This window comes from Myiozetetes cayanensis, unplaced genomic scaffold (assembly GCF_022539395.1).
Source record: "Myiozetetes cayanensis isolate MyiCay16 unplaced genomic scaffold, myiCay2020 scf22, whole genome shotgun sequence".
Classification (NCBI taxonomy): domain Eukaryota; kingdom Metazoa; phylum Chordata; class Aves; order Passeriformes; family Tyrannidae; genus Myiozetetes; species Myiozetetes cayanensis.
Genome location: NW_026087434.1, coordinates 3,145,279 through 3,167,173, shown reverse-complemented (window position 1 = coordinate 3,167,173; position 21,895 = coordinate 3,145,279). Strand labels below are relative to the sequence as shown.

The following is a 21,895-nucleotide window of genomic DNA, read 5'->3' as shown; positions in this document are numbered from 1 at the left end:
GGAGAACTGGTGACACTGGGCACGAGGCTGAACCAGAGCCTGGGGTGCAGCCCTTTCTATCACATGGAAAGTAGCCCAAAAACCCCAGATTATTCCCTTCTCTGCATTTCTCTAGAGAGCAGCAAAGCAGCTCAGTGCCTGGATGCAGAGTGTGCACGTGTGATGTCTGCATGTCTTGGATTTACGTTCGGTAGCTCCACCAGAGCCAGCACATCCATCAGGGATGACAAAGCAAGAACCATCTCATCCTCTTCTTCAGTCAAAACAAAGTCATGACGCTCTTTTCCTGCCCCTTGGTGGCAGTGGAAAGGGGAATGACTGGAATGGCTGCTTTTGGAGCAGGCCCCGTTGCTGTGTGTGGGTTATGGTGCAGAGCAGCCCAATGCTCCTGTAAGTTATAAAGTGATAGGGTGTTCCAAGGGGCACTGTCCCACCCTGGAAAGTGGAAGCTTGTTTGAAATGAAGTTGACTGAGGTTTATTCTATAAATTTCTGCCCATGGTCAGGTTCCTGGCATGTGACTGTCCAACTGCAGTGCTGGATGGGGCCCAGGGGCATGGTGTTAATCCCCAGGGCCCTCCCTGGGGCTGGCAAACAGCATCTCCTGGTGTTGATGACCTCATGTCTCAGGTATGTTCCTCAAGAGCTGTCTGGCCCAGGAGGGAAAGGGCCCCTCTGCAGCAGGGCCAGGGGTCTCATTGCAGAGGAAGAGTTCCCAGATCTTTGGGACTTTTCTGGGAACCATTTCCACAACTGTCAGAGCGAGGAGAGAAAGGTGACAGCCACAAGGAAGCGATGGAATGGAAAGAGATCAGTGGAAAAACAAATAGGTGAGTAAACCTGTGCCATTGTAAACTGCATGGTCAAACCCCTGAGCAGCCTGCATATGCTGGCTCTCTTCAGGCATGGACTAAAGGAGAAATAGGGGTTTGTGCCAGGCTTTGTGGGTGAAATCCTCTCTGCACACCCCCATCTGAGCTCCCTGGTGAGCTCCTGGTTCCCCACGCGGGGCTGTTCCTGCAGCACCTCGTTGCAGATGAAGGGTGTTGGAGAGCTCAGCTCACTGCTTGCTAAACAGGCAGTTTTCTTCTTCAGGGTTGTTTGTCTGACACCTTTTCTGCACATTAAATTCACACAACACGGCGTTTAAAGACGAGGGAAGCAGATTCTCTCCATGCCTCACAGCCAACCTTACATAAACACAAAACTTCGCCTCTTCTGCTTCCCTGACTGTGATTTAACACTTGGGCTTTGCAGGGTGGTGGGCAGGGTTCAGCAGCCAGAATCACAGCCCTGTGTCTCGTGCAGTGCCCTGGGGGGAGGGCTGGGCAGTGATGTTGGTTTGTGGAGTGGCAAATGGACATGCCCAAGGTGGTGGCAGGACCAGCGCTCGGGGACTGTCGGTGGCTGGTGGTTGTTACTTGTCCTGCAGACCAGTTCACCTCTCCCTCTCTCTGGGGCATTTCCCACTCAGTTCTTTGGCCACGTCCCAAGCCCACGTGTGCTCCTGTAGGATGTGCAGCATCCCTGTTTGGCTCTGATGACTCCCTGCCAGTGGGAAAGTTTCTTTCACATTTCCTGGTACACTCCTGGAGTTCTGGTGGCTGTTCCCTGCTGTTTGCTCAGCTGAGAGAATGAAAACTGAAGCCAGTTACAGCTCCCCCCTCCAACATTCTATTCTTTTTCCTTTATGAAGGCCAATTACTTTTATTAAGTCTCAAAACACATTATCAGCTCTCCAGGAGAGAGGTTTCGATGTGGCAGAACGAACCTGCTGCAGGAGCAGCGCCTTTCCCACTGTGAATACCAATGACCAATTTGATGGACAGGTCCCTCTTCAGTAGTTCCTAATATCAGGAAGAAGAAAACGAAGCCATCCACGTGCTCCTCAGTCTGGCAGGGACCATATGGAGCAGGGAATGATCACAAAGCCTCAGCTTGGAGCAGGAGGAGGATAAAGCTCCGTGGGTTTAAAGGGCTCTGGCTGTGGGTGGAGGATCTCGCTGCAGGGAGCTGTGTGTTTTCTCTGCCTCGTGAGTAAAGTGAGCCCAGAGATGCTGTTAAAACCTTGGGCCCAGGCCAAACCCCAGCACTCACCGGGAATCTTCCCCTTGCCCTCACTGGGGCTTGGATGAAGCGGATCAGCCCTGGTGCAGGTGGGAGTGTGCACGAGGTGGGTGAGACCTTGCAGGGTGTGTTTGTCTCGAATGTTCGTGTCTTGCTCTTGAATACCATGAGGGGGATGAAGCAGCATCTTGGCTGGGCAAAAGGTTGGCCCATCAAGAACCTACCTAGAGATAATTTTTCCCAGGAGAAGTGTTGCAGGAGAGGGAGGGCACTTCACAAAAGGTGCTTCCCAGGGATGCGGGATGTGCCCCTGCTCCATGTGGGGTGATGAATTTAGAGCCACGTCCCCAAATCTTGCTTATCTCAAGCCCTGGCACGTCTGAGGTGGTGATGATGGCTGAGCTGGGAATGCTGCTGTGCCTGCCAGCTGCTCTGCTTGGATTGATCTGCCTTGTGTAGGTTGGGATGTCCCAGCCCGGGGTCAGCCACCACAGGGTCACACCAACTACTTTCCTTTCTGTTGTTGCATGTGAAGGATCTCCCTAGAAACTAGCCTCTGTTTTCCTGAACAATGAAAATGCAAATTGAGAATGTCAGCTCTGTACCCAAAAATAAGATTTCAAAACCATTTAGCATTTCAGAGTGGCTCTGTGACAACTTGAAGACTTGCAGTTGTCTCTCATAATGAGAGACAGGCAGAGCTCCTCAGCTCACACTCACATCTGAGCACCAGTGAATGCTTTATCCCAAAACTTTATAATATATGTGTTATTTGTAGTGCTTTTCAACTTCAAAGAGCTTGAAAAACATTACTGCAACTTCACAAAAGGCTTCTGTTCTCGCTGCCACTCTGCTGATGGGGGATGGAGACAAACCTGAGTCTGGCTGAGGTTGCTGGGGCTCAGTGCACCCCAACGGGCTCTGGCTGATGGGGGGGCCCTGGGCAGCCCCTCAGGCCAGCACTTCACTGCCGGGGAATTTCTCCAAATGATTGAACATGTCATGATTTCAGATCTCTCCAAATTGATCAGAGATTTTCTGTTATGCATTCTGTTTTCCTTTAGGATTGGGGACAGCTGAATGTGGAGGGAAGGACATTTAGTTCCCTTTTCTCCTGATTTTTAAATCACAGGGTGAAAAATGTCTGCTATAAACCACATGCTTTTTCCTACCTGGGGGAGAAAATGCCAGGCAGATTCTGAAAACTGAACTGTAAAGGAAGAAAGAAGGAAATAAAGAAAAAAAAGAAAAAGAAGAGTGGTGCTGAGGGACCGTGATGGTGAAAAGGGCTTGGCTGGAGGGGCTGGGGGACCCCCAGTGCTGCAGTTGGCCAGGCTGGGGGCCCTCCAGTTCTCCCAGTGCTTCAGGCAGCTGTGGCAGAGCCCTGCAGGGGCTCAGCAGCAAACCAGCCCCCTCAGCATCCCCCAGCACTGCCTCGGGTCTGCGCTGCTTCAGGCAGCATCAACTCGATGCACTAGTGAGGTGCTCCCAGGGCTGGCTCTCCTGGGTGTTCCAGGCAAAGTCCCTTCCATCTTGGCAGCTGCTTTGAAGGATTTTTTTTCCTGGAATGTGGTTTTATCTACATGTCAGCAGTGAGCAGAGCAGGGTGTTGTTAAAAAGCCCATTCACGGGGAACTAATGAGAGCCCCGTGCAAACACCACCCAGAATTACGGTGTCATCCTGGGCCCGGCAGAATTTGATGGGCCAAGTGATTCACCCATCAAAATAATTTTCCAGAAAATCATGCTACTGGAAGATTATGTTTTTTATTAAAGGAAAATATCACTCTTAGTGTTTAATACTTCTTGGCTTTGCCGCTGAAGTTTAAGCAGAACAAAAAACTCTTTATCTTGTGGGGGTTTACGCTTGGTTCAAAAGAATGGAAGTGCAGGGTGTGAATTTGGAGGGGAAATTTTTATCTGTTTTGATTTCATTTCAAATGTTAACAGTTTAATAGAAGAGCATAAGGATCCCCAGCTTATTCCAGAGTGATGAACTAACCCTTCTGAGGGAGGGAGAGGAGCACGGTGCAAATGGGAACGTGGGCTCCTCATGGAGCCAGAGCTTCTCACTGTGTCTGTCTGACCAGGTAATTAATGTACAAAAGCCTGATATCCCTCACAAATCTGCACCCAACCACACCAAACATCTTCTCCCTAACAAAGCTGTGCTCTCTGTGGCCTGAGCTGTCTCAGCTACATCAGCACAAGCTGGCACAGAGCAGTGCCATTCACCCACAGCCAGGATGGTGCTGGGTGCTCTCTCTGCTTTTTTCCAAAAAAAAAAAAAAAAAAGAGAAAAAAAGAGAAAAAAAAGAAAAAGAGGGGGGGGAAAAGGATAAAAAGAGAGGAAAAGAAAAGGAAAGCAATAATTACAATTGAACATGCCTTGGTTCAGTAATGACTCACTTATGGAGAGCACACACTGTAGAGTGAGACCCAGGCATTTAAAAAAATACAAATCTTTTCAGGACCCTCTCTGGACTCTTTCCCGTGCTGGGAGCATCAGTGCTCCGGCTCTGCATCCATGCAGGTCTCCCAGGGGTTCTGGGGGAAGCGGGGCAGGGCGATGAGGAGGAGGGCGATGCCGCAGACGAAGAGCAGGACGAAGGCGGCGCAGGCGCAGGCGAAGGACCAGGAGTAGCTGTACTCGATCCACACCGTGTCCTCGCTGTCGATCATCCTCTTCACCGACTGCCTCATCACTTCCACCGAGATGATGATGCAGAGACCTGAAGGGAGAGAGGAGCAGTGGGCTGAGTAACCAGCTGTCAGTTTTTCATCCTTAATTAACCACCTCGTGTGCCGTTCCCATGCAGGCACTGCAGGGAGAGTCACGGGTGAGTCACTGACTCCAGTGTTGGGAGGAACCAGTGCTCGGAACTGCTGAGAGCTCTGCTGTGACCCAGGTCAGCTGGTGACTTCTTGAGTGTGATCTGGGATGGGAAACTCAAAGTGGGGGAGGAATAATTGCATTCCCTGGGGAGCTTTCCCAGAGGTTGAGTACGATTTTTCCTGAGGGGACAATTTGCACCTCTGCCTCGTTGTGGCATGTCGAGGTATTCCTGGCTCATGTGAAAACACAATCTTCATGTGCTCAGGGCACAGCTGTGTGTTTTGGGCCTGGATCAGCCATTTCTTTGGTTTGAGGCTTAATAAATGAGATGGAGTATTGTATATCCCTGGTTCAGACTGGGGTTGGCAGTGATTATGGCAGAAATACCCTTTTTAAAGAGAGCTGGAGGAAATACAGACGAGGTGGTGGGCAATGTTTCCATCCTCCCACAATCCATATTAGGTTTCCCTGTGTTGTTCCATGACCCAAGTGCGAGACTGTGAGTACCTGCAAAGGTGTAGAACATGGATGCTGGTTTCAGCAGATAGTCCCTCTTCTTCCTGAAGGACAAGAGGACGCAGATCGTCCCGATGATCGCGAAGCCAACGCTGAAGATGGCAATGGCTGCAGCTGAAATGCTGTATTCTGCCAAAGGGAGGGAAAAAAAAACCCACCAAAAATGACACAGTGTGCACATTTTGAGCCATCAGCTGTGGTGACAGTGTGGTGGGTCACTCTGAGCACTATGAGGGGGTGAGGTGGCTCTAGTCGGTTATTCCTCTCATGTAACAACAGGGGCAAGTACTGGCCGTGTATCTTTTGAATGAGAAGGGTATGAAATCAGAGCAGGAGGGGGAAACACTTCCTGAACACTTGCTGAGAGAGCACAGGGCACTTTTGCTCATCAGCCCACCTGGGTGGGGCCGATGGACCCAACTTCTTCAGGGCATGGGAGTAAACCCTCCCAGAAAGTCCTGGTTTTTGCTCTGGACACTTCCCCCAGCCCCAGAAACCTTCAGTGCCCGAATGGAGGGGAGAATTGCTAATCAAATAATTCGGGCCTTCATTTGCACATTGTGTTTGTTTTCAGATTAGTTTAATATTTAACACAGGTATCCATGCGTGAACATCACAGTGCCTGATGATATTTGCCTTTCGAGGCATTTAAAAAAAAATATCTCCCAGGCAAAATCATGAAGAGCTTCTTTGCCTGTTCCTAATTAGCTCCCATCCAAACGAGCTGTTTCTGCGAAGGGGAACAGCAAATCACTCTTTGTTCTCACTGTTTTTCATACCACCCTTTTGTTATCATTTCCTTAATGTTTCTCTTTACTCTGTGCTGGAACTGCCTGAAAGACTTTATTTCAATGTAAAATCTTAAGCTTTTCCCTTTGCCCCAAAGAAAAGAAGTTCTTCCTGGTATTTTTTCTGCAATGCTGTGAAGGCATTGGGTGCATTTTTTAAGATCAGGTGGTTGGATCTGATAGTCCAGGTGAGCAAAAGCAGGTGGCTCTGATATATGCTCATCTGTCCACTTAAAATTCCCAATCTTTCCTGTCTTAGGAAGCTGCTGTTTTAGGAAACCCCTTTTCCAGGATTTTCCCACCATTACAATTTCCACTGGAAGCCAAGTGGATTGTTTAATACCTGTAATGTAACCACTGGCTCTTATTTTCCACAGTAAATGTGTTGTGATGCAAACTAGAAAGGGGTTTGTCCTCAATGAGAGGGTGAGAAAGAGAGAGGAGCACGTTAGGGGGGCCCTCAAAATATTTGGCTTTATCAGGGACTTACTAAAAATGTGAAATCTGTCTGTGAAAGACTATTTTTCTGTGAACACTGTGCATGTCCTTGCACAGGATCCCTGTTCCTTCTCTCCATCGATCGCTCCATTTTTTTACATGACTTTCATATAAAATCAATGGGAAGCATAAAATTCCTAATGGTCTTCAGAGAGCCTCTGCACTTCTTTTCGGGGTCAAGGCTCTGCTTGGGGTATGATTTATTCATTTAGGGTTTATTAATATCTTCCCCTTCCATGGCAAAGGCTGAGTGTCACGGGCAGTGCCAATGTTGTAAAGTCATTTTTGTGCTGAGAAGACTCTTTGCAGTTTTCCTGTGTGTTGACGTTGTTATGTATTTGTGGGACAACTTATGTAAAATAATTTTTAGGGGTGTGATCATATATAAAAATAATTCTTTCCAGGTAGCTGGGATTTGGCCTTGTGCAGGGCATTTTCCACATGTTTCCCAGCTGATGGTGTCTGAGAGAAATTCCTCTGCTGCTTTCAGTGAAACCAGGGCTGAACCCTCATTTTGGGGACCCCTTTACCTTTGATCTTCTATGCCCTCCACTTCCTACCACACTTGGAAAATACTTACCTTTCTGAGTGGTTACTTCAAATATCTCTGAGGTCTCTCCTGGAGTGAAGTGCTTGAAGTAGGAGCAGTTGTGGTCTGAAAGGGAAAAGCAAATTCAATTTTGTGCACTTGGAAACCTCTGATAAAATGTAGTAAAACTGAATTAGTTTTTTATTGATGTATCAAACTTGCAATGTTTTTGAGCCTTGCAACCCCTGGTGATGCTGAGAAGCTGGGCTTGGATCTGATTTCCTCGGGAGCAGCTGAGGACACAGGCATGCCAGGACACCAACTCCAGCACGGGCCAGGCTGAAACCCCTCTGACACCTTTTTGTGGGCTTTGCACACTGATTGCTCATCTGTTTGAAATATGAATTACAGGTAATTTTTCTTGTTCTGTCTTTGGCCATCACACATTTCTACCCCCCTGTGTTGCTGTGTTTCCTGGGCATGAGTCCTGCCGTGCCCACAGCTGAGCTGGCAGCTCAGCTCACCTCCCCTCCCCGCTGCCAACCCATCCACAGTGGCATCACCCTCCTGTGGGGAGCTTGGAGTCCAAAAAAGGGAGGATAAAGTGTTCCCACACACCTTCTCCCTCACAGAGCCTTGTGGGGCAGTGGGGGGATGTTGCTGCATGGGGTGGGATGTCACCACCATGTCGGGGTCCTGGAGATGAGGCTGCTGCAATGCAGCAAAGCACGTGGTGTTTTACTAAAACAGGGATGCTGAGGGCTTTTTTTTTTTTGGCTGTCAGTAGAAAAAGACCACAGCTATCTGAAGCCCAAACAGTCGTCCAGGGAAGGGAAAGCTGCATGAACCAAGGGCAAAGAGGCTCTCGTTCAACCAGGCTTCAGTGAAGTTTGATCCCATCAGGGCAGTCTGTTAAGTGAGTTTGATAAGACAGCAGACTGTCTGAAGACTGTGGGGCAGGGGGATATGGGAGGAGGGAGGTTGGAGGCTGAGTCTCTCCATGGCCACAATGCCTGTTCCTCCCCAGCCCGGTGAGGGTCAGCAGTGGAGCAGTGGCACTGCTGCCAGTGGATTCACAGGGGACCTCCAGCCTCAGCGGGATGGGAAGGGTCTACTGAGGACCTGCTGACTCGGAGCTCTGGCAGCAGCAGGGTTGGGGTGGAGGGTGTTCTGGCTATTTATAGCTGGTTTAATTGAAGGGTTGGAGGGGTGTGGAGCTGGGAGAGCAGTTGCTCGCCAGGAATTTGGCTGGGAGGGCACAACCGTGGGGACGCTCTGACTGCACCGCTCTGCTGGAGGGGACCCGCTCAGCACCCACCCAGCACCCCCCTGGCACCCCAGGGTGGGCTCCCATCACCCCAGGAAACAGTGCCAAGGCTGCATGAAACACAGGCAAGCAAGGGGCCTTGGTTAGTGCCAGCTTCTCATCCATTAATTAATGGCTGTCCGGAGTGAGCACCAGCTGCCAGGAGAAGCCGGGAGAGGGTCCGGGAGGATGTTGTGGTCCTCTCCTCCAGCACAGGTCGTGGGGAAGCCCGAGCCAAGTTGGGTGCTGGACCCCCCAGGGAGTGCTGTGGATTTCTGCCTGTGTCCATTTACAGCATGAATTTCCCTGGCAGAAGATCCCAGTATTTTACCTGTGGGTTCTTGTGGGGTTTTTTTCTGCCGTGTAAATGGCAGATACTGACTCAAGGAGGATTCATTTTCCCTCTCCCAGGAGAAAGGCGATTGCAAAGCAGTGTTTTTGGGCCTGTTAGTGGAAGATTCCTTCGAGACACTCTTATCTACTTAATTTTGTAAGCTGACTTCTATTTCATCTGCAGATCCTCCTTGCTGGTGAGGTTAATGTTTAGGTCTGGCATCTCCTGACCTGTTCTTTATTATCCTTGAAAACGACTGGAGGAAATATATTTGAACTCAGCCCTCTGTGAGTGAAATGGCAGATTTTGAGCCCCAAAGCAGTGGTTTTTGTGCCTCTGCCGGTGCCTCAGTGGTGGCCAAGTCTGAGCATTGTATCTGGTGATCCCAGTCTGGGGAGCATTTGGTTCCTGTGCTAAATGGAAAGGAGATGGGATGAAACTGGGACACTTTATTTTGGCATTGTTTGGTTTGGCTTTTAATTAATCCTCTGAAAAGCTTGAACTCTGAGGAGCCCCCCAGGCAGTACAAAGCCCAGGATGAAACCATCCAGACATGGTGTGGTGGGGAGCACAGCACAGCTCTGTGTCCATTGCAGGTGAACCAAACGAGCCCGGTCCACCCTCCATCCTCATAAACCATCGTTTGGAGATGGACTTGTCTGCAGAAAATGAAGCTGCATCTTCTTGGGGCTTGTAGCAAAGCTCTGCCAGGATATGATAAAAGGGGTCAGCACAGAAGGGGTTTATGGAGGGCTGGGAGGGGACTGGAACCCACTTTGCTCTTGTACCTAAATTGGACACAGCATGTGGGGGTTTGTGGCAGGATGGGGGCTTAGAAAATCCTGGATCTTAGTGTGAGGTTTCCACTTGTGTTAAGTTTGGGAGACAGGACCTGCTGCAGCAATTAGAGGAGCTGTTAGAGCAGTGGAGGGGTCAGGCCTTAGGCTCTGACCTGGCCAACAAGGCCTTTGACACAGAGTTTTGGAGATGGAATTTCCCAGTAGTTTAATTTCACACCTGTCTTGCAGAGTGAGCCTCTTGTACGGACACGGGGAACGAGACAGCCCTGCTGAGAACCCATTTGCTGAGCACTTTGCCTGCACTCAGGTTCCTGTATTTACAAGGACTTGCTTAAGCTGTTGAGCAGCCCCTGCTGCTGCCCAGAGCACAGGAGCCCACTTTGCAGGACAGCACAGACCTGGAGTTACGGGCAGTGACACTGAACTCCGTTTACAGCTGGTAATAAAATGCCCCCGCGCCCACCGACCTCAGTTAAAAATGTCTCACTATTAATCTGAATTTGCCTGGTTTTAACAGCCTGATCTTTTTATTTGTTACAGCAGGATGCTGAACCCTTTTCAATTTGTCAACACCCTCGGAAAGGCGCTGTAAAAATTTAAAGCTCTGCCTAAATCACAGCCCGGCTTTGTGGACTGCGAGCCAAGTGATCCTCCCCACTCTGCGCTGTGCTGAGCTCAAAGCCTAATAAATAACGTTAATCATGCCATCCATTTCCTCCACAGGGAGCGACTGGTAAATGGTTATTAATTCAGTGATAAATTCTGATGCTTCTTTCCCAGTCCTGGCAGTAATGTCTGGTTATGTCTCATGATTTTCAGGAAAAGCAGTGCCCGCATCTGCTCTTGCGCCGCGCGTTTGTTCATTCACATTTTCTCCGCTGCTGCAGGTTCCCCATCCCTGGTGTTTCCCTGCTGACATCCCTTCCCAGAAGTGTGAAATCAATCTAACACGGGCCGTGTGGCCGCGGCACCGCTCAGCAGCCCGAGCCGCCCCTCCCCTGCTCTGCTCCTCGCCCGAGGAAAACGGGGAGAAAGACATTTACGGTGTAATTGAGGCGTGAATTTCACCCTCCCAAACGTGACTGTGGCGCAGAACACCCCCCGAATCCCCCAATGTCTTTAGAAGCTGGAGAGCCAGCTCCGGTGTGGGGTGGGCAGCTCAGCCCCTCCACCGTTCCCAGTTATTCCGTGCCTGGTGGAATGCGGCGCTGGGATGGGATTCAACGCCTGTGCGAGCACATGCTGATGTCTGTCAAAGATAGCGGCTGCTTTCCTGTGCCCTGCCTGCGAATCTGCTTTGTGCAGACAGCTGGATATTTATGAGCTTTATATTTACCCCACAGTTGTGCAATTTTGCTGTTTATCCACCGATCTCTGTTGTTTTTTTCCTTCCGTGGGAGTTCTCCGTGCGCGAGGGGAGGCGCGCAGCGAGGGATGTGTTTCTTAGGCACGTAAGTACCTTCGTGAGAGACATTAAGCATATGGATGACACACTCCCAAGTTTGGTTAGAGGCAGATCCACACAGCTGAGGCTGAGCTCCTCTCTTCACAACACGTAATTTGGACCAGAGAGATAAAGAATTGCAGTGATACGGGAATATACAGTCAGCCCAGGCAGGAAGATTTTTCACAGGAAATTTTCAGATACGTGTTAACATATATTTCATTTCAAGCAGCGAGTCTAACGCGAAGGCAATCCTGTTATATTTCTGTTCTGGACAGCATCCAGTCCCCTCTAAGCCTTCTGAAAGAGCAGCGTGGCTCAGTCACAGAGGGAGGGTATTAGTGCAAACGGCGCGGATGTTGCTGACTTGGCAATCAGCAAAAACATAATGAGCTCCTTTAACCATGGGAATGGAACAGCCTTCCCGGAAAGCCGCCGTGCCCGCTGCCCTCCCCATCGATTGGGCTGGAGGTGCCCGTGGTGGAGACGTGTGTGGGAGCAGGTGCCTCCAGTGAGAGGTGAGGAGGCTCCGTAAGTCCTTGAGAAATTGATTCAAACTTGGTTTATGACTTTTCTTTCTGGAAGTTGGCAAACCACGCTGCAGGTCCCTGCTCCCCCCTGCCCTGAGGAACGGCTGTTGTTGGAATAGCTCAGAGATAACTCAATGCCCTCCCTGAGCAGGCAGTTCCTCCATGGTTATGTGGATCTGGAAATCCTACAGATCCAGCTGTGTTTGGTGGGCCCATAAATCCTCTCTCTTGCCCGCTGCTGTCAGCAGGCCTGAGTGCTGCAGGGCCCTTGGCTGGGGTTCAACAAAATTCCCTCCATCCCCATTTCCCTTTGTGATTTCCACCGTGCCTGATCCTCCTCCCCTTCTCCCCGCCGCTGTCAGGAGACTCAAATATGGTCACAAACAGACGTGCAAGGCAACCCAGCACACGCTCACAGCAGGAGGGATGGAGATGGGGTTTGCTTGCAGAGCAGCACCGAAACAGCCCCATGCAGCCTCATCCCCAACTAAGGGCCGAGCCCCGTCCTGAACTGAGTGCCAAGGGACACAGAGCCTGTTTTCCTTCTGCCACGTCCTACGCAAAGCCTGGCCTGAGCGCCTGGTGCTTTCTCCCGAGCAAGGGTGGGCAGTCACGTACCTCCTGGCAGGCTGATGGGCCCGCAGACCTTCTCCTTGGAGCCTTGCTCCTGCACGTAAATCCTCTTGGTGCAGAGCCGCCATAGCCCGAAATGAGCGGCCTCGCAGGTGGCGTTGAACTCCTCCACCTTGGGGCTGAGCACGGCCCAGTGGTCCGTCACCACGGCCGCGAAGAGCAGCGAGATGCCCACCAGGATGACGGAGAACGTCAGCCGCACCTTCAGGGGTTTGCTGTCGTCCATCCCGCTCCGGAGCGGCGCTCCCGGCCGAGCGCGGCGGGCGCTTCGCGAGGGCTCCCGAAATCCTGGCGCATCTGAGCGTGTTTGGAAATGTCAGCTCCAGGGAGAGTGGCCGCAGGCAGCTGCTGGGCTGTGTCAGCCGGTGCCCGGGAGGCTGCTCACGAACAGCTCAGCTTTCGGCCCCGTCCCACCCGCCTTATTTTGGATTCCCACGGCCAGGCGCGCTCGGCGCAGCCACCGCGGCCGCCACTCAGGGGCTGCGATGTCTTGGCTTGCAGCATGCCCAGAAATAGGCATTAATAGGACCATTAACTTCTCAGCGAGGTTATAAAAACATCTGTGTTTATAATAGTGCCGGGCCTGAGCTCAGGCTGATCCCAAACAGTTTAATAGCCCCGCAGCCCGCACGCCCACGCCTGCGGCTCACAGTGGGCTCTGCACGGAGCTCAGAGCTGGATGTCCCTCCAGAGCCCAGGACTGTGGCAGAAAATGGCAAAATAAGACAACTTGTTTATTGATTTTTATTACAATTTTTTGTTCTGTTTTGTTATATTACTTTTTATTAACCTGAACTATTCTGAGTAGTTGGGGGCATTTTTTTTCTGGTCGTTGTTTGGGGTTTTTTGTTTTGGGGTTTTTGTGGGGGTTTTTTGGTCTTTTTTTTTTCTTTCCTATTTTTTCTAATGCAAAACTTTGAGTACTCTTTGCTTTCCCACCAGCCAGTTTCCTCTCAATGCCTTACTGTAACTCCAGCAGCCACCCAACACACCCTTTCCTTCTTCCAGAAGTGACTTCCCTTAGCCCAGATTCCTGGGACCGGCTTCTCTCCTTCCCTTTGACACTCCATCTGATTGTGAGAGCTAATTTGATGATAATGTCAATGCAGAGGCCACTGTGGAGGTGACATTACAATTGTGATGTCAAAGTGAGGAGGGTGACAGTAGCTGAATGTTAAAAGAATGGGTAAAAAAATGCCAGTGGAAAGCTGCAAATATCATTGTGTCAAGATAATGTCAGAGCTACTCCAGTCCTGCTTTATTAACACCCCAGTTTGATGTCAAAATAAAGGTGCAGAGGTGTCAGCTCAAATTGATGAGGACAATGTGGAGCAAGGAGTTGAGGTGTGAGGAGAGCGTGGGAAAGGAGAGAAAATAAAGAACAAATTAAAAAATGTGATCCACAATAACTGTAATTGAAATACATCTTAAAGGGGTTAATGTTACCCTGCTTGATGTGTGATAGGGCTTGCTCAGACACCCCTGGGGGGCAGGGGACAATTCTGAACCAGGGATGGCATCTGGTGCCCCATTCCTGATGGGAATGTGGGGAGCAGGGGAAGAGTGAAGGTACGTGGTGCAGAACTGGAGGGGAAGGGGAGGGGGACCAGGGAGGGCAGTGGGGACGTGGAGCAAGGCAGGGATCAGAGACCACAGGCACATCCACGTTGGGGCTGGCAGAGATATGAGAGGATTGCATTTAAACCAGAACCAAGAGTTCTCAAGAAATGGAAAAGCCTAAAGGGAGCAGGCTTTAAACCAGCAAAGGAAGGCATTAAAGATGTGATGCCTTTTCCTTTGAAGCAGGCTCTTGTTAAATTTCTCTGGACACCAGCTGATCTCCGGAGCTGCAGCCCCACTTCGCTTCCTTGATGCTCCAAACTCCACAGGTGGAGCAGAGGGAAGGGAATGTGTGTTTGCAAATGTGGGCACAAAGTGAGGTTCTGGTTGCTGAGGAAGCAAGTGCTAATGATCCTGCTTTAGACTAATTACAACCTACAAGGACTGCAGGGCTGGGAACTCATTAATTTCTTTGCTGGTGTTGGTCTTTGTGTCTCTTCCAGTGTTGGCAAGAATCATGCTTTTTGTTCTCATTTAGGTCTTTCAATCTGGATAAGTTCAATGGGTTTGGTTTTGTTTTGAGTTTTCCTAATTTCCAGGAAACAACTTAAGCGAAATCAGAAGGGAGAAATTCATCCCTCCCTCCTGCTTGAGTGGAGCTGGGAGTGTGAACGAGCTTTGATGAGTCCCAGCATGAGCAGCAGTGGCTTCTCTGGGGACTGAAAGCTCACATTGCTGCAGCTGAGGTTGTCCCCATCCCCCCAGAAATGACCTAGAGCTGACAATCCATGGGGAAAAAAAAGTGTTTTGTGGGTTATTGCTCCCCACGGGCTCTGTGGGTTGGCTACATGAGCTGATGCAGCCCCATTGCAACGATGCTGCTGCCGCCTCCTCCCAGCACAGGCTCCGTGTGTTTTTCGGAGCTTCTGGCAGGTATTTGGTGATCAGCACCTTGGTGAGAGCCAAAAGGCTCCTCTGCTCTTGGGCTGAGCCTCTGTCCCCAACCTGGGAACTTCTGTCCCAGTGTGGAGGTGAAGTTGCCTTCCCTGGGGCTTCCGAGGCTCCGTGGGGCGGGTTGGGCACCTGATAAATGCAGAAGCAAAGGGATTTCTGGAGGAGAAAAGGACACAGTCTCCTTGTGTCAGGTGGCAAGTATTCACATTTAAAAATCAATATCATATGAAATATAAACAGACTATTAATGAGGACCTGTTGGGAAGCAGAAGGGTTGTAATTAGTTGCACTTTAGCTCCCTGTGTGTGAGGGACACAATTCTGTTTCTCTGCTGGAGAAAATACCAAAGGAGGTGCCTGAAACCCAACTATTTGTTGTGTTTTCCCTGGCAGAGGTGGTGGCTTGGCTCTGCTCCCCAGCACTTGCACTCTTCTGTATTTCTTCCAGAGCAGCCTCAGGATTTACCACGACCAGACTGACCCCATTCTGTGGTTCCCTGCTGGCAGAATGATGTTCTGCAGAAGACCCTTCCCAGGTGAGAATAACCCAGAGAATAACCTGGTCTGTTCCCAGCTCAAATGAGAGCTCAGCAAACAGCTTTTTTCCCGTAGGAAAATGTTTGGGCTCCTCAGCCTGCATTGCCCCAGTGGGGTGAGACCACCGGGATCGTGGTGGGTTCTGCGTGGCTGACACCTGGGAACACTTCAAAAGCTCCCTGATCCTGGGGCTGAAATCCTGCCAGCTCTGAAGGCAAGAGCAAAATGTGTGTGTGTGTTTGTGTGTTTTGGTTGGATATTTTATCTTTTAACAGACCTCCCACCCTGCTGTACACAGCCCAGCCTCTTCCCTGCAGGGCACAACCAGGGCTGGTCAACCTGTGTGCCTGATCCAAGCTCCCTTCTCCCAAAATACCACCACCATGCTGGGGGTGCCGTTCTGGGAAGCACTGCCCTGGCTCCAGGGAAGCAGGGCTGTAAGCTGAGCTGGGCTCCAGACAGGTGCAGAGCCTCTCCATTGCCTCTTATTTTCAGCACCACCCATCTCTGTTACTTTTCTCATTCTGAGGTAATGCCACATTCTCCTTGCTGGACTCTTTTTCCACTCTTTTTCCACTCTTTTTCCAAAGCTTTAAGGGCTCTGTCTTTGCTTCCCCCCCACCTCAAACACCCCTTTTCGATCCACCCCTGTGTTCGCAGCAGGGCAGCCTCAGCTCCTGGGGTCACAGACTTGCTCTGCAATGTGGGAAAAGCCTTTATTTATAATTTCAGTCCAGGGGAACCAGCTTTGGGCTCGAGCTTTAAAGGGCTTCACTGCCGTGTGTCAGAGGCATTTGAAAAGATGAATCCCCTGCCTCCCTCCAGACGTGCCAATCCATCACACGGCCGGGAGAGGCGGATGGAGACACACGGGCAGTCTTCATCTGCAGAGACAGTCTGGAGGCTGAGGAGCTGGGAGGTAAAGTTGAAAGAAGGATTTGAAGAAGAAATATTGCCTGTGCACAGGGGTGGCTCAGGATGTCTGGGAGCAGGGAGAGGCTGCTGAACTGCTGCCCCGTGCCCGGCACCGCTCGTCCCGCACGGGTTTTGGGGTGGCGATCAGGCCAAGGCTGTGGGAGCTTCAGCACGTGGGGTCAGGGCTTCCTTCAGGCAAAATGGGCAAGGTCAGGGGAGAGGAGGGTGCTTGGAGGTGAATTCAAATGAAACCTTAAAAGCTGGAGGAAAGCACAGGCTCAGGGTGAGCGCCTCAGAAGACACTGGGTTGTTTTTCTTGGTGATGGTTTGCAGTGACTTCTGGCCACCACATCAGGCTCAAAATGGGCACTGAAGCTGGAAACTAGAAGACCTTTCTTAGTTTCCAACCCAACTAACTGGAAATACTGTGGGGATAGCTCATCTTGGAGATTTTGTGGTCTGTGGGACCATAAGAATAGTTCTATCTCCTCTGATATATTGGCTTCCAGTAATGTGGCCGGCTGCAATCAAACAGGGAGAAGCGTGAAAACATAAACACAGAGATCTCATCTCAGAGAATCTGGAAATTAAAAATCTATATACCTCTCTCCACACAAAACCAGATACATTTAAAATGGTTTATTTAAAAAGTAAGGATTAAGTACATTATACATGGTTGTGATTATACCAGTAGAACTGAAGCACAGTGGAAATAACACTTTAGAACTGCAGACAGAAATGTAGCCTCAAGGGACGTGATATATTAGCCCTTGTGGATATGTGATCCATACAGAGAGAAAAGGAAATAGAAAAATAGTTTATTGTTAGATGCCTGGGCAGCTGAAGTGATTTCTCTTTTTACTCCTATTGTGGATGAGAAACGAGGAAGAGAGAGCTGATGATACACCTGAAACTTTGTTTCTTGGAAAATCAAATCTGATCCAATAGCTTTTTTTTTTTTTTTTTAAGTTCTGCTCTTACAGTATGTTATATACCAAAAAACTGATTATTGTTAATGATATGGTTCTGTGATATCTGCAGGCCTTGCTGAGAAATGGGGCTCATTTGTTCGGTGCTGGCCGGGGAAACCAGAGAGATGTGGAAGAACAGATGGGTTTTTTAAACCATCACTGAGTGGTTTCAAAGTCTGAGCACAGTCTAACTGTTCAGATAGATCAGCCATGGAGCAAAACTGTTCATGGCCAGGAATGCTGCAGATTTTTTCAGTTTTGTCGGAATCAAAGTTTTCCACAGGAAAGGACTGATTATCTGAGGATTTTCTTTTTTACTGGGATTGTCAAGTGAAAAGTTTTTTTTTGCTTTGGTTGAACAATGTGCTGCACTGCAACTGGGTGAGTTTTCAGTGGCAGCCCCTGTTCTCCCACAGGACAAAAGCTCTGGTCCCATTATCTCCTGGTGGAGATGTGCCTTTGTTCCCTGTCCAGACCCCGTGTCCCATGAGCATCCCAGGATCCCCGCTCCAGCTCCGTTTTTCCAAGGTGCCTGCTGGAGAAGGAGCAGATGCTCCGGCTCGGGCCAGGACAGGGCATCACCCTCGGGGAGCTGCTGAGACCAACCCTGCCCTGGGGGAGGAGGCTCTGCCGAACACCCCAAAAACCCTCAGCAAGATGTTTGGTTTGTTTTTTTGCCAGCGTGGTGTAAAAATACTTCACGTGCCTCTGCAGGTGTGACCTGGGCTGAAGGAAAACCTTGGACTTTGGCTGGAATCAGATGGTTTGAAGCACATTCACTGGAGAATGACGATTAAAAGAACAAAACCAACGCGCGGAGCAAACCTCACACTGTCGACTTCCAGTTCAAGGTACATGAGTTCAGAGAAACAGCCTATATCTAACTCCTGGTTTTAAAGGGAATGGTTTTATTCTTAATTACAGTAAACACGGATGAGGACTTAGTTCTAACTATTAGTTTATTAACACAGTGGGAAACAAATAGTTCTGGGAAATTGCACTTGAAAAATACATCGACTATAATTAGATGTAAATTAATTAGCACTTAGTATGACACACTAATGAGACAGAAGGTTGTTGTTTTTTTTTTCATTGCAAACTTCTACTTCTATCATAGCTAATCAAAGTATTTTAATATTACGAAGTCTCAAAAAGTAGGAAATAATTTATTGTCTGAAAGCATAAAGTTTCTTGTAAAAAAAACCTTTCATCAAGAACTTTAATAATTTTAGAACTCTTTTATGTTGTCCTAGCCGAAAAGTAGGTAAAAAAGTTTTCTTGTCTGCCTCTGTTTGAATATTTTTTTTTTTAAAAAGGCTTGTGTAACATCTTTCTCCATAGTGTGTTGATACAGAAAGTAGCACAACATTTTTCTACTTTTAAATCGTTCCCATTGCTCCATTCGCTTCAGCTCTCAGAGTTCAGAGGTTCGATAAAAGGATCCCAGCAGAGTTTTAACCTGAATGGAAACTCTTAATGAGCAGGGATGAAGGCTCCAACCCACCTCTGCCAAAATAAAGACGTGGCTCTGCCGGGCTGAGGGCCCAGCAGAGCTGAACAGTGACAAGGGGAAGACTTTCGCTTAGAATTGAGAATTGTGTCTTGGTTCTTGCAAGGAGAGAGGCTTAAGTAGGGTTTATCTGTGGGGGAGGGGGGGGAGAAAGGGTTTAACTTGCTTTTTGGGATGTTAAGGCAGCTTCTCCGGGGTTTCCCTGGAGGACTTGGTTCCACTAGCTGAAAGCCTTGAATCCAAACCACCACCGAGTCACGGCCATCACGGGATAAATTAAGACTAAAGAGGTTTAACAGTTTGGCTGAGATCTCCCACCATCAGTGAGCCAAGCTTTCCAAATCATCATTTTTTTTTTTTTCCCTTGTCACCACTTCTCTAGTCTTCTGGGTAAAGATGATGGGCATATTCAAAGGAATCTCCAGGAATCAGATGCTCCTCTCTCACTGCATCTAATTCATCTGTGGGGAATCGGGCACCTCATTCTCATATGGCTTGGTCGAGTGGTCACTAAAATCAGCATGAGTACTATTAAATTAAATTACCTTTGAGTCAGGCCCTCGAGCTTTGAGATCCAAGCCTAAAAGTGTAAAAAAAATGAAAGCAGGAATTTCTAAGGAGAAGAAAAAAAAAAAAAAAATTTCAGGCTCTTTTAGAAACATACAGAAGCAAAGGGTACAAATTAGTTCCCTCCTTACGTGATGCATAGAGTTTGCAGTGGGCTCTCTGCACGTAAGTAAGATGCATCATCACAAAATAAATTAAATCAGGTCGAACCGCCACCATCTCCATCTAAAAGCAACTATACCTTGCACCATGCGGCACTTATTCATAATAAAAAGAGTTTAATAAATATCTCATAAACGGTGACTAAATTTTTTTTTTTTTGTTCTGTTTTTTTTTTTTTTTTCTTTTTTTAAAAATACAAAGTCGCCATCTGCTCTTGTTAACGCTCCGCTCCCGTCGCTGCAGGAAGGTTTGCTAGTTTAGCTCCTCGTCTTCCGCCCGTTGCTTAGAGATCTTAGTTTCCAGTAGCGTTAGTGTTGCACTTGTGAAGCAGTAAGGAAATCAGGAATGCAGGCGCAGGGAACCGGCCAGCCCGGCTCGGCTCTGCCCCTCGCCCTCGCTGGGAGTGTCTCTGGGGGCTCCTGACAGACAGCACTCAGCACCTCGCCGGATCAGGCACTAGGGCTCGTCGAGATGAGGAATTCAAGTTTTCTAAACGTTAGGCAAAAAATGATATTTGCAAATAGGCTCAAGTCCCACCTGCTTCAATCTTTCCCCTTGTCGAGGGGGGGGTCTCAAGACGCATCCAACCCTCTTCTCCTCGACCTGCATCGCCCCAAGGGATGCCTCACACCCAGAAACGGGGGACTCCCTCATCACCCCATCAGGGAGTCCACACTGCTCAGTACGTGGGTGCTCTACGGTTTCAGTGGCACAGGTCAGTTTTAGAAAGTGTTGCCTTCAAAAATATTTTTTTTTCTGTGGTTTTGTTTTTTTTTTTTTGAAAGAGGCAAAGTTTACTCCGTGTCAAAGGAAAGTGGCTCACTCGATGAGTAGTTCATATTCATCCTTGGGCTTGATTATAAATTATATTTGCAAGTTTGTATTAAGGGATCTCAATATTAGAAAAAAAAAAAAAGAAAAAGAAAAGTCGTACAACAATTTTTCTGTAATCCTTTAAAACACACTGGTGGCCTGTCCTTTGCAGTTTCTCCAAGACTGTGTACACACTACAAAAGTGCAGCAACACGAACTGCCTTCATCTCGTGACACCAAGAACGGAAAGAAACAAACTCCAAATAGCTTCAAAAAAAGCTACGAGCGTGTAACATCTTTATGTTGGTCCAGAGGATCTCCACTTGCTACCTCAACACATGCCACAATTAAAGAGGTGAGAGGGTATTTTAACATCGCTCCTTCTCTCCCATGACAGACCCATCCTGTTCTGACACTTCTTCAAAAAGCGCGAGGAAGGGACGTGCTTCAAACGGGCGTCGTCCTCCTGTTGACCATGTTGACGTGGAGTCCTTCCTTAAATTCCTTCTGAAGGAAGTTGTGAACCTGCAGGAAGCTGGCTTCCTGGTCTGCGTTGTAGCTGGCAGCCGTTGTGACCTTCAGGGGCTCCCTGGAGAGGGTGTACATGGAAATCTCGTTCATGGGGATGGTGCTCGCTATCTTCATGCCAACCGGGGAAATGTCTCTGGACGGAGAAGGCTCCGTAGACCGAGAGCTGGATCTGGACCTCCTCCTCCTGTACCTGTAGCTTGGCATCCTGGCATAAGGAGAACTGGAAGAAGTCTTAAGGAATTCCCTCTTGGTCTTAAACCTCAGCTCTTTGTTCTTCTCAATATAAATGTTCACAGCCAGAACACCTATGGTTTCGGCCACGATAAAAGACAAGGCTCCAAAATAAAAAGACCAACCATAGTTGTAATGGTTCTTTTTGTCCTCATCTCGCTTGTCACTTGGGTCACCTGCATTGCTTGATATGTAGACAATGATCCCTATGATATTACTTAGACCTAGAGAAGGGAAAACATAAATCAGCGGTTTATGTGGCTGGGAAGCTGAAATTCAAGCCGTGTTACCTTCTGGACCTGAATGGTTCAAGGATTGCAACCACTAAATTTATTACATGTATTGACTCATCTCATGTTAATTTATCTCAAGGTTCCGTTTATTCTTGAAAAACAAACAATAGATCCACGTCATGGATGCCAAAACATTCAGCAGGATTTTTTTTTCCCCCATCTCTTCATTTCCACAGTGGGAAAGAAGCAGCATATGGGAGCTCACTAATACTGTTAGTGGTATTCTAACATTCAGAATAATGATAAAAATACATTTTGAGCTCAGGGCTATGGCTGTTCACCTTGATCAAGATAAGTTCTCTTCCACCTTGCTGAATTTTCATCTAAATGCAGCATGTTTAATCCAGGCTTCAGGGAAAGCTATTAACAATGGGGCTGACTCTCTCAGATGTTTCTAGGGTGAAAAACAGGCTCACCTATCAGAGGTGAATGTTTTCTGCCACCATATTAAAAATAAGGAAAAGGCCTTAGGTGGAAGAGATGCCTGATTCATCTAATGTTTAATACATTTTAAAGAGTGTAAAACATGCTTGTTACTGATTTTCACTTCCTCTTTCAGGAAAACTAAAAGC

At 48.6% G+C, this 21,895-nt stretch overlaps 2 protein-coding genes across 2 annotated transcripts in view; both read right to left on the bottom strand.

Annotated features, from left to right (window-relative positions):
* Positions 1-4,571: 4,571 nt before the first annotated feature.
* On the bottom strand, positions 4,572-12,506 carry CACNG1 (calcium voltage-gated channel auxiliary subunit gamma 1). The gene is made up of 4 exons (XM_050319006.1): positions 12,266-12,506; positions 7,285-7,359; positions 5,410-5,547; positions 4,572-4,798 (listed from the first exon to the last, which is right to left on the bottom strand). Exons 1-4 carry the CDS (start codon positions 12,504-12,506, stop codon positions 4,572-4,574), a joined length of 681 nt encoding a protein of 226 aa, XP_050174963.1.
* Positions 12,507-16,869: 4,363 nt separating this feature from the next.
* CACNG4 (calcium voltage-gated channel auxiliary subunit gamma 4) overlaps positions 16,870-21,895 on the bottom strand; it is a 42,942-nt gene continuing 37,916 nt past the window's right edge. Inside the window, exon 4 of the mRNA XM_050319001.1 lies at positions 16,870-21,254. Coding sequence (XP_050174958.1) covers positions 20,716-21,254 — 539 coding nt within the window. The 3' untranslated portion in view covers positions 16,870-20,715. The remainder of the gene's footprint in view (positions 21,255-21,895) is intronic.